At 47.9% G+C, this 16103-nt stretch overlaps 1 protein-coding gene across 1 annotated transcript in view; it reads left to right on the top strand.

Annotated features, from left to right (window-relative positions):
• LOC125462063 (broad substrate specificity ATP-binding cassette transporter ABCG2-like) overlaps positions 1 to 16103 on the top strand; it is a 105331-nt gene that overhangs the window by 82291 nt on the left and 6937 nt on the right. Inside the window, exon 15 of the mRNA XM_059652940.1 lies at positions 3192 to 3310. Within this exon, the coding sequence (XP_059508923.1) occupies positions 3192 to 3310 (119 nt within the window). The remainder of the gene's footprint in view (positions 1 to 3191; positions 3311 to 16103) is intronic.

Here is a 16103-nt window from a genome sequence, read left to right as displayed (position 1 = left end):
ACTGAAAACAGGTGGTGAGCTTCCCAGCATTAGGTTCCTCATTCCTTCTGTGGACAGCATCCTGACTCTGACTACCCCAAGAGGCTGACTGATTGTGCTCAATCCCTAGATTGGTATCTGAGACTGCCCTTAACGTGCTGTGCCAGAACTCCCTGATAGAGCCCTGACATTCCTGAAGTCCTATCACCCTTGTCTTGACCAAGGATGACTGACAACTATGATAGGCAAACAAGTGATATGAACCTAGCATAGTAAAATGTGAGGCTGGATGAACACAGCAGGCCAAGCAGCATCTCAGGAGCACAAAAGCTGACGTTTCGGGCCGAGACCCTTCATCAGAGAGGGGGATGGGGGGAGGGAACTGGAATAAATAGGGAGAGGGGGGAGGCGGACCGAAGATGGAGAGTAAAGAAGATAGGTGGAGAGAGTGTAGGTGGGGAGGTAGGGAGGGGATAGGTCAGTCCAGGGAAGACGGACAGGTCAAGGAGGTGGGATGAGGTTAGTAGGTAGCTGGGGGTGCGGCTTGGGGTGGGAGGAAGGGATGGGTGAGAGGAAGAACCGGTTAGGGAGGCAGAGACAGGTTGGACTGGTTTTGGGATGCAGTGGGTGGGGGGGAAGAGCTGGGCTGGTTGTGTGGTGCAGTGGGGGGAGGGGATGAACTGGGCTGGTTTAGGGATGCAGTAGGGGAAGGGGAGATTTTGAAACTGGTGAAGTCCACATTGATACCATATGGCTGCAGGGTTCCCAGGCGGAATATGAGTTGCTGTTCCTGCAACCTTCGGGTGGCATCATTGTGGCAGTGCAGGAGGCCCATGATGGACATGTCATCAAGAGAATGGGAGGGGGAGTGGAAATGGTTTGCGACTGGGAGGTGCTCAGATTAGTGTTAAAGTTTGTTTACAGCATGAATTAATTACATGGCTATAATATCACCAATCTACATACTTAGTCTGGATTTTGTGCTTGATGATTTTTGTGTACATTATGTACAAATGCCTGATCAACTGGACAGATAGCTATTTGAAAATCTTAAGTCATTTTACATTTAATTATCATGGATTTTACGGTATGGACAATGTTTTCTGTGAGACCATTCAACTGAGAGTAGTGAGAAGAGGAACAACTAAAGCACTGAACATCCCATTGCTTGCATATGTCTCGGAACTTAACACAACCAAGATGACATTCCACATTAAGCAGAGGTTCACCTGACACATCTGCCAATGTGGTATACTGCATCCACTGTACCCGGTGCGGCTTCCTCTACATTGGGGAAACCAAGCGGAGGCTTGGGGACCGCTTTGCAGAACACCTCCGCTCAGTTCGCAACAAACAACTGCACCTCCCATTCGCAAACCATTTCCACTCCCCCTCCCATTCTCTTGATGACATGTCCATCATGGGCCTCCTGCACTGCCACAATGATGCCACCCGAAGGTTGCAGGAACAGCAACTCATATTCCGCCTGGGAACCCTGCAGCCATATGGTATCAATGTGGACTTCACCAGTTTCAAAATCTCCCCTTCCCCTACTGCATCCCTAAACCAGCCCAGTTCATCCCCTCCCCCCACTGCACCACACAACCAGCCCAGCTCTTCCCCTCCACCCACTGCATCCCAAAACCAGTCCAACCTGTCTCTGCCTCCCTAACCGGTTCTTCCTCTCACCCATCCCTTCCTCCCACCCCAAGCCGCACCCCCAGCTACCTACTAACCTCATCCCACCTCCTTGACCTGTCCGTCTTCCCTGGACTGACCTATCCCCTCCCTACCTCCCCACCTACACTCTCTCCACCTATCTTCTTTACTCTCCATCTTCGGTCCGCCTCCCCCTCTCTCCCTATTTATTCCAGTTCCCTCCCCCCATCCCCCTCTCTGATGAAGGGTCTCGGCCCGAAACGTCAGCTTTTGTGCTCCTGAGATGCTGCTTGGCCTGCTGTGTTCATCCAGCCTCACATTTTATTATCTTGGAATCTCCAGCATCTGCAGTTCCCATTATCTCTGATACTATATGAACCTAGCATCTCTGGTTGGGGAGACAGAGCACAAAAAGGCAAGAGAAAGTGTTGCAAGAGATTGGGGTACAGTGAGTAAAGAGCCAAGAGATGCAGCCTGGTCCAGTCCTTGAGCTGACTAATATGTCCCTGAGTGAAGCATTACAATGATAGTTGCCAGTGGAGCATCAGAGTCTAGAAGAGTCACGTAAGTATGTTGGCGATGTGCCATGAGGATTTTTAGAAGCCAAGGCACAGCAGATACCATTGGATGTTGGGTGCTTGTGTCCACTTCCACGGTGTGTGCCCTGAGATGTTGGTGCCTGATATCTAACATGAAGTTTTTATGGAGCAAGCAAAGGAACTGAATTTGGCAGATACGTGCTCTAGTTTCTATATCAACTTTTCACGACATGTAACTTGATTGGCACTTTGAGTGAGATAGAAAACTGATATTAATGAGGTGGGTTAGGCTGTTAACAAGGTGTTTAATAAGCAGTAATCCCCTGTAATTGGTAATTCATCACTGCCCAGTGAGAAACTCACTACACTACTTGCCAAAACTATAAAAGATGGAGAAATGGACTCTAGTGGTACAGTGGTAATATCCTTCCCTCTGAACCAGGAGACCCAGGTGTAAGTCCTGTCTGATCCAGAGGCGTGTAATAACATCTTTGAACAGGTCGATGAGGAAATATCTTAACAATGGAGCAAAACGCTCCCAAAGTCAAATCTGATTCTGCCACAAATCTCACCATAGCCCACACCATTAAGACTAATAAGATTGTCTACATAATCTGGGTACTGTGATTATTGATATTACTCTGCATGCTTACCTAACTGAATGTACTACACTCACTCCATGCCACAGAGAGAATAACTGAGGGTAAGGAGGCTACCTTTCTATGAGATTATGACATGCCATTATAGCATATTGTTTTTTTAAAGATACACTGCCAGCAATGGTTTGGAATCAATTTCATGATACACCAGGGTTTGAAGCTTGCCTCAGCATCATATAGGACATAGGGAATGAGAAAAAACAGTTCCCAATGTCTAAACAATCCATCAACACATTGCCAATGAAGGGATCAAGAGCGACAATTGTGAGGTAGATTGGATTTCATCAGCATTCACATGGAAGCAGACATACTTTTGACAATAAATTTAAATAACTCTTAAATGTATTTTTTTAAGGCACTGCAGATAAATGAATTCAGAAATCTGTACTTCTGTAATCATGAGCAAAGGAATGTCACAGCACTATCACAGGCAATAGCCAATTGCTCGGGGAACCTGTCACCAAGTAAAGGGATGTAAGTGTTCATTTGTTATGTGCTTGAAGGAGAAAGTTTAAAATTATTAACTTTGCTGGAAATGGCTGATTGACCTCGATACAATAATTAAAAAGGGTTGCTTTCACCTCCTCTGACCTTTTGGCATTTACATTGCTGGCCCTTTTGATCCTATGACACTTTGTAGAGATGGCAAATTGTAATGGAAAGATTAAAAATATGCAGTTTCTTCCAGTCTTCCCTAACTGACATTATTGACTTATGATATCTCTTAAGACATTGTTTAATCCAAATCTTTTAAAAATAATTGCCTATCACACCTGTATCAAAAATATTCTGTGCACAAATCCTGTCAACATTTTATGTTACAAATATTTGTCGTTGTAACCCGAACTTGGCATTGGTGACATTATAGTTCTGCCAATGGTGGAAGAGTATAGTTACAATGTGACCAATTTGCATGAACAATTTCCATTAAGAGTGTTGAAATAGGAATTTTTAATGTAAATATGAATGTGTCATCTTAATATGAGAACTAGATTACATTAGTTTGTCCTGGACCAATTATTCCCACTGTTTGAGCCCAATTCAGTTGAAAATTAAACTATGACAAGGTTTGTATCCTGTATAATAAATAAAACAAAGAACTGTGGATGCTAGAAATCTGAATAGAAACAGAAATTACTGGAGAAAGTCAGCAGCACAGTTAATGTTTCGGATCCAGTGACCCTTCTTCAGAACTCTTCAGATCACTATGTCCAATGGGAATGGGTCATATAGTTCCAAGTTAGTTAAGTATACGGCTTGCACAGGAACTTGCAGGTGGTAGTATTGCTCTTCTTAGTAGCAGAGGTTGCAGGTTTAGTAAGCGCTGTTGGAATAGCTTTGATGAGTTAGTGCAGTGCATCTGGCAAATGGTACCAGATCCACAGGTACTACTGCTTTGCTTCCTTTATTAGCTATTTTCATCATACACTTTTCTAACTCGACTAAGTTACTGTGAAACAGGCAGGGATGCCCGAAAATGTAAATTCAGGCTCCGCGATGTATTTCAAATCCCAACACCATTTCAATACAGTGTAAGTAGCCACCAGTTGAACTCGTCAGTTGCAACCTACCAGTAAAAGCTATCAGTTGAATTTACCGTGGGGTCATAGAAAATCATCTCTCAAAGCCACTAGAATAGTATTTAAAGGGACGCTGACATACAAATAAATGGATCTGTCTGCTATTTGTATTCCCAAAATAGTTTACAGATTCCAGGCTGTTTTTTCTGATTCATTGTATCTTACTTGCCCTCAGTAAACTATTCCAGCTTATCGTACATGCTAGTTTATTCCGAACAAACAGCAGCTTGAGGGAGAGGGACAATAGTAACAATAAGTACTAACAGCAACTTGATCAAAAGAATGGTGATCCACAAATGCCCACAAGGAAAAATAAATGAACTAGATTTCACCTTATTATTGTTTGAATTTAATGGTCAAATCAAAAGTACTGTGAATTGTATGTTGTACTTTGATTGCAGCAAAGTTAGACCCTGTTTTATTCCAAGGCTATTTGCTAATAACCCATGGTGTATGTTTTACTGTAATTATAACAATTGTGAGCTCACAGGCAAGTTCTTTTTATTTGTTCATGGGATGTGGGCCACCATTTGTTACTCATTCCCAATGCTGTAGAAAAGGTACTGTTGGACTGCCCTCTTGAAGTGCTGCGATTCTTGGAGTGTAGAAACAACCACAACAGTATTAGGAAGGGCATTCAGGATTTTGAACTGGCAACAGTGAAGAATTGGTCATATAGTTCCAAGTTAGTTAAGTATATGGCTTGCACGGGAACTTGCAGGTGGTAGTATTCCCATATATCTGCCCTTGCTCTTCTTAGTAGCAGAGGTTGCAGGTTTAGTAAGTGCTGTTGGAATAGCTTTGATGAGTTAGTGCAGTGCATCTGGTAAATGGTACACACTATGACCACTGTGAATTGGTGGTAAAGGGATCGAATGTTAAAGGTAATAGATGGACAGCTTTATTCCAGGTGGTGTCAACCCTCTTGAGTGTTGTTGGAGCTGCAGTCTTCCATGCAAGTGGACAGCATTCCTTCACAGTCTTGATTTGTGCGGTGTAATAGTGAACAGGCTCTATGGAAATGAGAGATGAATTACGCAAGGCAAGATTTGTAGCCTCTGACCTGCTGTTGCAGCCACAATATTTATGTGGCTAGTTCAGTTCAGTTTCTGGTCAATGGTAACTCCCATGATGTTGATGGTGGGGGTTCAGTGGTGGCAATGCTTTTGAACGTCAAGAGGCAATTGTTAGGTCTTCTCTTCTTGGTGGTGACCATTGCGCGGCCTTTAGTGGCATGAATGTTACTTGCTACTTATCAGTTCAAACTTGAATATTCTCTATGTCTTGCAGAATATTGACACAGCCTACTTCAGTACCTAAGGATCGTGAATGATGCTGAATATCATAACTCTGTTTGATTCAAAGTTTTAGCGATTATTAACTCTTGTAGATTCAAGATTGTAGCAATCATTACTCTATTGGATTCAAGATTGTATTAGAAAAGGACAAGGATTGGCCTAAAATTAGTGACCTAAAGTGGAAAGGCCAGTTTTCATAAGATTAGATATGATCTGGCCAGAGTGGACTAGGAACAGATAAATTCAGGTAAATCTGTCCCAGAACTGTGAGAAGCGTTCTAGAAGGAAATGTGGAGAGTACAGGGCCAGAATATGCAAATAAAGAAAACAGTGGAATCATCAAATCCTGTGAATCCTGGATATCAAAAGATATACACCATTGATTTAAGAGAAAACGGGAAGGGATATGACAGATACCAAGGGCTGAAAACAGCATAGTCTCTAGAAAAGGTAGTAAAAACTGCTGGCGCTGGATCAGAGATCGCACAGTGTGGAGGTGGAGGAACACAGCAGGTCAGGCAGCATCAGAAGAGCAGGAAAGTGGACGTTTTGGGTTGGGATCCTTTCTGAAGTAGGGTCCTGACCTGAAACATCAACTTTGCTGCTCTTCAGTTGCTACCTGGCTTGCTGAGGCCCTAGAAGAACGTGCAAGACGGAACTTAAAAAGGGAGATTTGGAGATCTGAAAGAGGATTATGAAAGGATACTGATAGTTAAAATAAAGGCAAGTCCTAAATTGTTCAATAGATACATTAAGGATTAAAGGATAATGAGGGAACAAGTAGGGCCCATAACGGTGCGTAGAACCGGAGGATATAAGTCGGGTTCAAAATGAATACTTCGGGTCATTGTTCACCAGTGAGAGGAACGATATGGCTATAGAAATCAGGGAGAAAGTTTGTGATACAATTAAAAAACAGACTGAGTTGAGGTTTTGAGCAGTCTGGCAGGTTTAAAAGTAGATGAAACGTATCCTAGTTTGTTGAGTGAGGCAAGGGTGGAAATAGCAGGATACTTGCAAAGATTTTTAATTCATCTCTGGCCACAGGGCTGGAGGATAGCCAATATGATATCGTTATTCATGAAAGGAGCATGGAATAGCTAGGAAATTACAGACCAATCAGTCTAATCTCATTGATGGGGAAACTATTGTAAGCAATTCTGAGGGCAGAATTAATCTTAATTTGGGGAGGCGGGGATTATTCAAGAAAGTCAGCATGATTTTGTTAAGGGGATGTCATGTCTAACTGGCTTGCTTGAATTTTTTGAAGAGATGATCAGATATGTAGATGAGGGAAATGCTTTTGATGGAATATGCTTGGACTTCAGCTGGGAAACTGAAACTAAAGATAAGAGCCCATGGAATCCAAGGACATTTGGTAAATTAGCTCCACAATTGGCTGAGTGTCAGGAAGCAGAGAGTGATGGTTGTGGGGTGATTTTCTGACTGGAAGTTTGTGTTCATTGAGGTCACACAGAGTTAGTGTTGGAGCTTGCTGTTGGAGGTTTCGACAATTGATTCAACCTTTAATGTGGAAGGGTTGATCAATAGCTTAGCAGACAATGCAAAAATTTGCATGGCAGTTAAGTGAGGAGGATAATCTTAATTTACTAGAGGATAGAAACAGTCAGGTGGGCTAATCAGTGGCAAATGGAACTCAGTCCAGATAAATGTGAAGTGATGCACTTGGGCAGGGCAAACAAGACATGGGAATACATAATGAAGGGTAGAAGCTGGGAAGCACTAAGGTTAAGAGGGACAAAGTAATAACACTAATGAGAGTTAAAAAGTTAAACATGATTCGTAGAACACTTGGAAAAATAAAGAAGTAAGGTAATTGTTAATATTAAAGTCTTTTGTAGTGTAAACTAGAAAAATGAAGGAATAAGTTAACAGTTCAACAGTCTTTGATGAGTCTTTTCACAACAACAAAAACAGAAATGAGTAAGAGTCACTGAACCTGAATCATTAACATTAATTTTTTCTTCACAGATGCTGCCAGACCTGAACTTTTCCAGCACCTTCTGTTTTTATTCCTGATTTACAGCATCTGTAGTTCTTTCAATTTTTAGTTGACGAGTCCTTTGCTTATCTCGCTGATCAGAGACCTCAGCTGTCAGTTCTTGACGCTGCTGCCGCAGATACCATCGCTACTGCTCAAACTTGCACCTCTCCAATCTCCTTCTGTGCATTGGGAACATGACCGGGCAAGATCCACTGACACACCAACTGTGACTCTGCCATGAGCCACCGAGAGACCGACCAACATGCCACTGAGAGACCAGGTTGGGACCCATCACAGGCCACAGGCCACTAACCATATCACAGGCTGGTTAGCAATGCAAAATGACGCTAACAGCATGGGTTCAATTCTTCACACCAGCTGAGGTTACCATAAAGGACTCTCCTTTTCAACCTTTCCCCTTGCCTGAGGCGTGGTGTCCCTCAGATTAAACCACCACCAGTTGTCTGTCCAATGATAGAGTGGCCCTACGGTCTTCTGGGACTATGGCAACTTTACCTTTACTCCATGAGTCACTGCCTGCCATTTGGAAAAAGACTCGTTTATTCCTACTATATATTTCCTGTCTGCCAACCATTTTCTATCTATCTAACTCAAAAAAATCTATTAGTCTCAATTCTATCTATCTCAATACACTACCTCCAACTCCATTTGATTTGATTTTACAGTCTAAACTCTTCTGTGAGACGTTGTCAGAAGTGTTCTGAATGTTCAAATTAATCAAATCCACTGGCTGTCTCTCATTAACCATTCCAATAGATTTGTCAAGCATGATTTCCCCATTAATAAATCCACACTAATTTTGTATGATCCCACCATCTCAAGTGTTCAACAGTTAAGCATTTTAGAATAGACTGTATCATTTTTCCCATTGCCCAAATCAGGCTGACAGGTCTAAATCCCAGTTTTACCTCCACCTCCCTTTTAAAATAGAGGAATTACGTTAGCTCCACTCCAATCCATAGGAATTGTTCCAGTAACTCTTAAATCTTAGGTTCTTTATACAAATACACCAAGATGTTTTTTGCTTCACATTGTTAAAGCTGGGATCCTTCTTCACTATTGCATAACCTCCTCTTTGACTAGCAAGGCCACTCCACTGCCTTTTCCTTTTTGCCTGTCTTTCCTTAGTGATGGGCTATCAGCGTCTGTGAAGATAATTCAATACTCACCTCATTAACTACTTACCCCTCCTATGGTACCTGTCATCTTTCTCATCCAACATTGGCTTCTCCAATTCATCATATCCAGAAGAAACCACCACTGCTCTGATGTCCTGTATTAACTGGCATTCCTGAGGCTGGCACCATATTTAAAACACCATTGTGTATTCAGAAAGGTGCTGCTATTCTGAAGCTGTTCTGCACGACAGTAGGTACTCCCAGAGAACATGGCAGATTAGGGGAAATCGATGCACTGATTTTTGATTTTGTAATTTATGGGTTTTCTGTATGTCCGAAGTCAATAATTGACTTTAAATACATCAGTAGTCATGGTGATCAGAGATAATGGCAACTGCAGATGCTGGAGAATCCAAGATAACCAAGTGTGAAGCTGGATGAACGCAGCAGGCCAAGCAGCTCAGGAGCACAAAAGCTGCCATTTCGGGCCTAGACCCTTCATCAGAGAGGATGAAGGGTCTAGGTCCGAAACGTCAGCTTTTGTGCTCCTGAGATGCTGCTTGGACTGCTGTGTTCATCCAGCCTCGCACTTGGTTATCTAGTAGTCATGGTGACTTCTTTTAAAGTAGTTTTTGAGGCCTGGAAGTGCAGTGAATGGATTTTATTTTGTTTATCATAGATTGTTTTGGTTTATTCAATATTTTCTGTGTTTCTTTTGTTGATAAACTTCTGTTAAAACAGTAGCATATCAGAACTTCAATAGAGCCAGGGAACAGAGCTCAGTGCAGTGGTCATCACTACAGAGGAGGCAATGGGGAAGCTAAAGGCCTCAAGGTGGCTAAATAATCTGCACCAGATGGGCTACACCATAGAGTTATAGAATCATACAGCATGGAAACTGACCCTTTGGTCCAACTAGTTCGTGCCAAATATAGTTCCAAACTAAACTAGTCTCACCTGCCTACTCCTAGCCCATATCTCTCCAAACTTTTCCTATTCATGAATTTACCTAAATGTATTTTAAATGTTGTAATTGTACCTGCATCCACCACTTCCTTAGAATGTTCATTCCACATGCGAACCACCCTCTGTGTAAAAAGCTGTGTCTCGTCTTTTTTAAATCCCTCTCCTCTCATCTTGAAAATGTACCTCCTAATCTTGAAATCCCCCATCCTGGGGGGAAAAAAGCATCTACCATCAACTCTAAAGATTAGGGCCATCCAAGGACAGTAGTGGGAAGTTGTGCGTGGAGTCCAAAGAGATAGGAGAGGTGCTAAATGAATATTTTTCGTCAGTATTCACACAGGAAAAAGACAATGTTGTTGAGGAGACTATTGCGATACAAGCTATTAGACTAGATGGGATTAAGGTTCACAAGGAGGAGGTGTTAGCAATTCTAGAAGGTGTGAAAATAGATATGTTCCCTCGGCCAGATGGGATGTATCCTAGGATTTTCTGGGAAGCTAGGGAGGAGATTGCAGAACTTTTGGCTTTGATCTTTATGTCATCATTATCTTCAGCAATAGTACTAGAAGACTGGAGGATAGCAAATGTTGTCCCCTAGTTCAAGAAGGGGAGGAGAGACAATCCTGGTAATGGATGTGAGTTTGCTCGCTGAGCTGGAAGATTAGTTTTCAGATGTTTTGTCACTTTTTTTTTTATTTGAAAAAATATACTTTATTCATAGAATGTACAAAAAATAAAACATTTATACACCTACCCAGTCATGCAAGCCACTCCGGGTTACCCGGGGGCACGTACACCAACTAAAGGAAAAAAAAACAAAACAGAGAAAAAAGAAACAAAGCAAAGAAACCGCCCCGGCAGTCGTCACCCCGCACAGTCCCAGTTGGCCCCCTGACCAGTTGGGGAAGGCGCCAGCTGGGCCCAGTTACCAGATAGGATTCTTTTCCCTTTTCTGGACGAGGGGGCTCATACGGTGGTCTTTCCCCACTGCACCTTGGCGGCGGCTGCCCCAAGCTTTAGCACGTCCCTCAGCACATAGCCCTGGACCTTGGAGTGCGCCAGTCTGCAACACTCGGTCGGGGTCAGTTCTTTCAGCTGGCAGACCAGCAAGTTGCGGGCAGACCAAAGAGCGTCTTTCACCGCATTGATGGTCCTCCAGGCGCAGTTGATGTTGGTCTCGGTGTGCGTCCCCGGAAACAGCCCGTAGAGCACGGAGTCCCGCGTCACGGAGCTGCTCGGGACGAACCTCGACAAATACCACTGCATCCCCCTCCAGACCTCCTGCGCATAGGCACACTCCAGTAGGAGGTGATCGACAGTCTCGTCCCCCCCGCAGCCACCTCGAGGGCAGCGTGCGGTGGTGCAGAGATTCCGGGCATGCATAAAGGATCTCACTGGCAGAGCCCCTCTCACCGCCAGCCAAGCAATGTCCTTGTGCTTGTTTGAAAGTTCTGGCGATGAGGCATTCTGCCAAACGACTTTGGCAGTCTGCATGGGGAACCACACGACGGGATCCACCCTCTCCTTTTCCCCAAGGGTCCCGAGGATACTACGTGCTGACCACTGCCTGACGGCCTTGTGGTCAAAGGTGTTTCCTTTCAAAAATTTCTCCACGAAGGACAGGTGGTACGGAACGGTCCAACTACTCGGAGCGTTCCGCGGCAACGAGGCCAGGCCCATCCTTCGCAACACCGGGGACAGGTAGAACCTCAGTAAGTAGTGACACTTGGCGTTTGCGTACTGAGGATCTACGCACAGCTTGATGCAGCCACACACAAAGGTAGCCGTCAGGGTGAGGGTGGCGTTCGGTACATCCTTTCCCCCATTTCCCAGGTCTTTGTACATGGTATCTCTGCGGACCCGGTCCATCCTCGACCCCCAAATGAAGTGGAAGATGGCCCGGGTGACCGCAGCGGCGCAGGTCCAGGTAATAGGCCAGGTCTGCGCCACATACAACAGTACCGAAAGCCCCTCGCACCTGACAACCAGGTTCTTACCCGCGATGGAGAGGGACCGGAGCGTCCACCTGCCCAGCTTCTGCTTAAATTTGGAGATACGCTCCTCCCAAGTCTTAGTGCATGCCCCAGCTCCACCAAACCAAACACCCAGCACCTTCAGGTAGTCTGTCCTGACGGTGAAGGGGATGAAGGAGCGGTCGTCCCAGTTCCCGAAGAACATGACTTCGCTCTTACCCCTATTGACTTTGGCACCCGAGGCCAGTTCAAACTGGCCGCAGATGTCCAACAGCCTACTCACCGACCGACGATCGGTGCAGAAGACGGCGCCATCATCCATGTACAGGGAGGTCTTGACCTGAAGGCCTCCGCTGCCTGGGATAGTCACGCCCTTCAGGCTCACGTCCTTCCTGATGGAGGCGGCGAAGGGCTCCACACAGCACACGAACAAGGCAGGAGAGAGCGGGCAGCCCTGCCTGACTCCAGATCTAACAGGAAAACTGTCTGATTCCCACCCGTTGATCGAGACTGCGCTAACGATGTTGGCGTAGAGCAGCCGGATCCAATTGCGGATGCCCTCCCCGAACCCCAATTTGGAGAGGACGTCCCTCATGTAAGCATGAGAGACCCTGTCGAAGGCCTTCTCCTGGTCCAGGCTGACGAGGCAGGTGTCCACCCGCCTGTCCTGTACGTAGGCGATCGTATCCCTGATGAGCACGAGGCTCTCAGCGATCTTCCTGCCCGGCATAGCACAGGTTTGGTCAGGGTGAATCACCGACTCCAGGACAGACCTGACCCGGTTGGCAATGACCTTGGCCAGGATTTTGTAGTCCACGTTGAAAAGTGAAATGGGACGCCAATTCTTAATTTCTTCCCTCTCCCCCTTCCTCTTGTAAATGAGGGTGATGATGACCTTCCTCATGGACTTGCACATTTCCCCTGCCCGAAGTGCACTATCGTACACCTCCAGCAGGTCCTGGCCGACCAGGCCCCACAGAGCAGAATACAGCTCGACCGGTAAGCCATCACTTCCGGGAGTCCTATTCCTCTGCAAGGACTTGAGGGCTCTGGCCAGCTCGTCCAGGGATATCGGCCGGTCCAGCCACTCCCTCGTGCCGTCGTCTAAGACCTCCGTGATAGACGACAGGAACGACTCGGAGGCCGTGCTGGCCGTGGGCTTCGTGTCGTACAGTCCGGCATAGAAGGATCTGCTGATCCTCAAAACGTCGGGCCGAGACGACGTCACCGAGCCGTTGTCCTCCTTCAGCCGGCTAAGCACAGAGCTCTCTTTGTGCACCTTCTGAAAGAAGAAACGCGAGCACGTCTCGTCCTGCTCCACAGAGCGGACCCTGGACCGGAAGATTATCCTGGAGGCCTCCGCGGTGAAGAGCGAGGCTTGCTGTCCCCTCACCTCGCGGAGGTCCTCCGTGACATTGACCCCCATCAACTGCAGAAGGAGCAGGTTCTGCACCCTTTTCTGGAGTCGCGACAGCTTTCCCTGCCTCTCTCTTGCCTTCTGAACACCCTTGAGGACAAAGAACCTCTTGATGTTCTCCTTCACCGTCTCCCACCAGTCGCCTGGAGACTCAAAGAGGGGTTTCACGGTTCTCCAACCGGTGTACTCCCTCTTAAGCTCCTCGACGTTCTCTGGGGTCAACAGAGTCGTGTTGAGCTTCCACGTCCCCTTGCCGGCCGGCTGGTCGTCCTGTAAGTGACAGTCGGCCAACAGGAGGCAGTGGTCAGAGAAGAACACCGGCTCGACACCAGTGGATCTGACCGAGAACGTCCGTGACACAAACAGGAAGTCTATCCTTGAGCGGATAGACCCGTCTGGCCGCGGCCAGGTGTACCTCTGCTGCGCTCCGTCTGCAGGGGTGCTGAAGACGTCGAGCAGCTTGGCGTCCTTCACCGTGCCCATCAGGAATCTGGACGTGACGTCCAGTTGAATCCCCCCACCCGCTGTCCCCACGCCGGATCTTCCATCTGCATCAATGATGCAGTTGAAGTCTCCGCCTAGGATGACCGGCCTGGACGTAGCCAGCAGGGGTGGAAGCCGCTGCAGGACGTCCAACCGCTCACTCCGTACCACTGGGGCGTACACGTTGATCAGCCTCAGGGGAGCATTCCTGTAGGTGATGTCAGCCACTAGGAGGCGCCCCCCCACCACCTCCTGAACTTGAGAGATGGTGAAGTTGTGCCCCCGCAGCAGAATAGCCAGGCCCGAGGAGCGACAGTCGTTACCCCCCGACCAGATCGAAGGCCCACAGGTCCAGGCGCCGGACCATTTCCCGTACCTGCCGAGGTGCGGTATCCCGCACTCCTGCAGAAACAGGAGGTCCGCCTTGATGGTGGTCAGGTAGGCCAACGTGGACACACATCTCGCGGTTGACTTGACGCTGCGCACATTAATGCTCGCAATTCGTACCCCCATTGTGGGCAGTGACCGCAGTACCCTCCCCAGGTCCAAGGTCCAGCCCCTCCATCTGTCCCTTCATGCCCATTGCCCGGGCTAACTGCTGGACGCTCTCTGGGCTCAGGAAACCGTCTGTGCTGCCTTCCGGGTGGCATCCCCCCGCCAGGGGTGCGGAGGCAGGAGGGTCCGGCTCCGGATCAGGCTGGGGATGTGCTGTTTCCTCCTTCCCGCCTGGAAGTTCCGGGGGGCCCTCCAGTGCTCCAGCGGCACTTGACTGGGTGTCGGAGTGAGCCTCAGGACGCCTCCCGTCACCTGGAAGCGGGGTGCTGCTTTCCTTCCCCCTCGAGACCTTTAACTTCTGCTTCGGGTGGGCCCTCTCCGAATCCTCCCCGTCAGAGGAGCTCTTATAGCCCCCCTGTAGCTGCCTCTTCCCTCCTGATTGTTGCGGTTCCTGGGACCGTCGACGCACCTTCCTCCTCGCTTTCCGGACTGTAGTCCACTCCCCTGGGTTGCCTGTCGCCGCCTCCATTGGCTCCGGGTTGTCGGGGGGGATCGGAGCCTGCAGGGGTGCTTTGCTGGCCTCGGGCCCATCCTGCAGGGCTGGGCCCTCCTGCACGGCCTGGCCCTCCTGCACATTAGTGCGGTCCTTGCTGGGCCCTGGTGCCTTCCTCTCCTCCGGGGGGGCTGGCCCCGCATTGCCCCTGCCGGCGACCTGGGCGTAGGTGGTACCCCGCCGCGGGCATGCCCTATAGAAGTGGCCCGCTTCCCCGCAAAGGTTGCAGCTTCTCTCTCGTGGGCAATCCTTTGCAAGGTGTCCCTCCTCCCTGCAGTTCCTGCAGATGGTGACTTTGCAGTCGGCCGCCATGTGACCTGACCTACCACAGGCATGGCAGACTTTAGGTTGCCCTGCATAGGTCAGGTAGCCCCTGCTCCCGCCGATCGTGAAGCTGGACGGTGGGTGTGCGACATTCCCGTCTGCGCCCATCCTCAGCGTCACCTTGACCTGCCTCTTACTCGTCCAGATGCCAAAGGTGTCCACGATGTCAGTTAGGTCCCCTTCCACCTTCACATACCTTCCGAGGAAGGTCAGGACATCAACTGCTGGCACATGCAGGTTGTACATGTGTACAGTCACCATACGGCTCCTCTGTGCTGGCATCACAAACAGTGGGACAGCGGTCAATACAGAGAGGGGGCCCTCACCTCCTTTCTCCTTGAAAACCTCCAGGAAGCGCTCGCAAAGCTTGGCACTCTGGAAGGTCACATCGTAAAAACCCCCTCCGGGGAAATCCTGCAGGCAGTAAATGTCCGCAGCAGCAAACTCACAACAGTCCAACAGGACCCTCTTCACGAAGAAGGTGCGGTCCACAGGTGCACCTTCATCCACCTTCTTTACAGAAACACGGATGGTGTTCCGGACCCCCTGACCTGGGGCACGAGCACTTGCCGCAGCCATCGTTGCAGGTTGGCTGCTCCCCTGAACCAGCGTTAGGCCGAAGCCAGCATTAAGATCCACTGGTCGCAAGGGTGCACAGCCAACCCGACGTCCTCCTTTCACCTCCAAGACAGCACTCTCGTCCTCTCAGTCCACAAGAGAGTGGGTCTTTATTGTGTTTGAGATGTAAGCTGGTTCACTGAGCTGTAAGGTTTGTCCCCAGATGTTTCGTCACCATTCCAGGTAACATCAACAGTGAGCCTCCGACGAAGCGCTGGTGTTATGTCCCGCTCTCTATTTATCTGTTTAGGTTTCTTTGGGTTGGTGATGTCATTTCCTGTATTGATGATGTCATTTCCTGTTCCTTTTCTCAGAGGGTGGTAGATTGATTTGGAGCCAATGTGTTTGTTGGAGGAGTTCCGGTTGGAATTTGATTGGGGCAACACATCCATCCTAGGACAAGCCAAACAAAGACA

This window comes from Stegostoma tigrinum, chromosome 20 (genome assembly GCF_030684315.1).
Source record: "Stegostoma tigrinum isolate sSteTig4 chromosome 20, sSteTig4.hap1, whole genome shotgun sequence".
Taxonomy (NCBI): domain Eukaryota; kingdom Metazoa; phylum Chordata; class Chondrichthyes; order Orectolobiformes; family Stegostomatidae; genus Stegostoma; species Stegostoma tigrinum.
The sequence above is the reverse complement of the archived record's forward strand: the minus strand, read 5'-3'. Positions and strand labels throughout refer to the sequence as shown.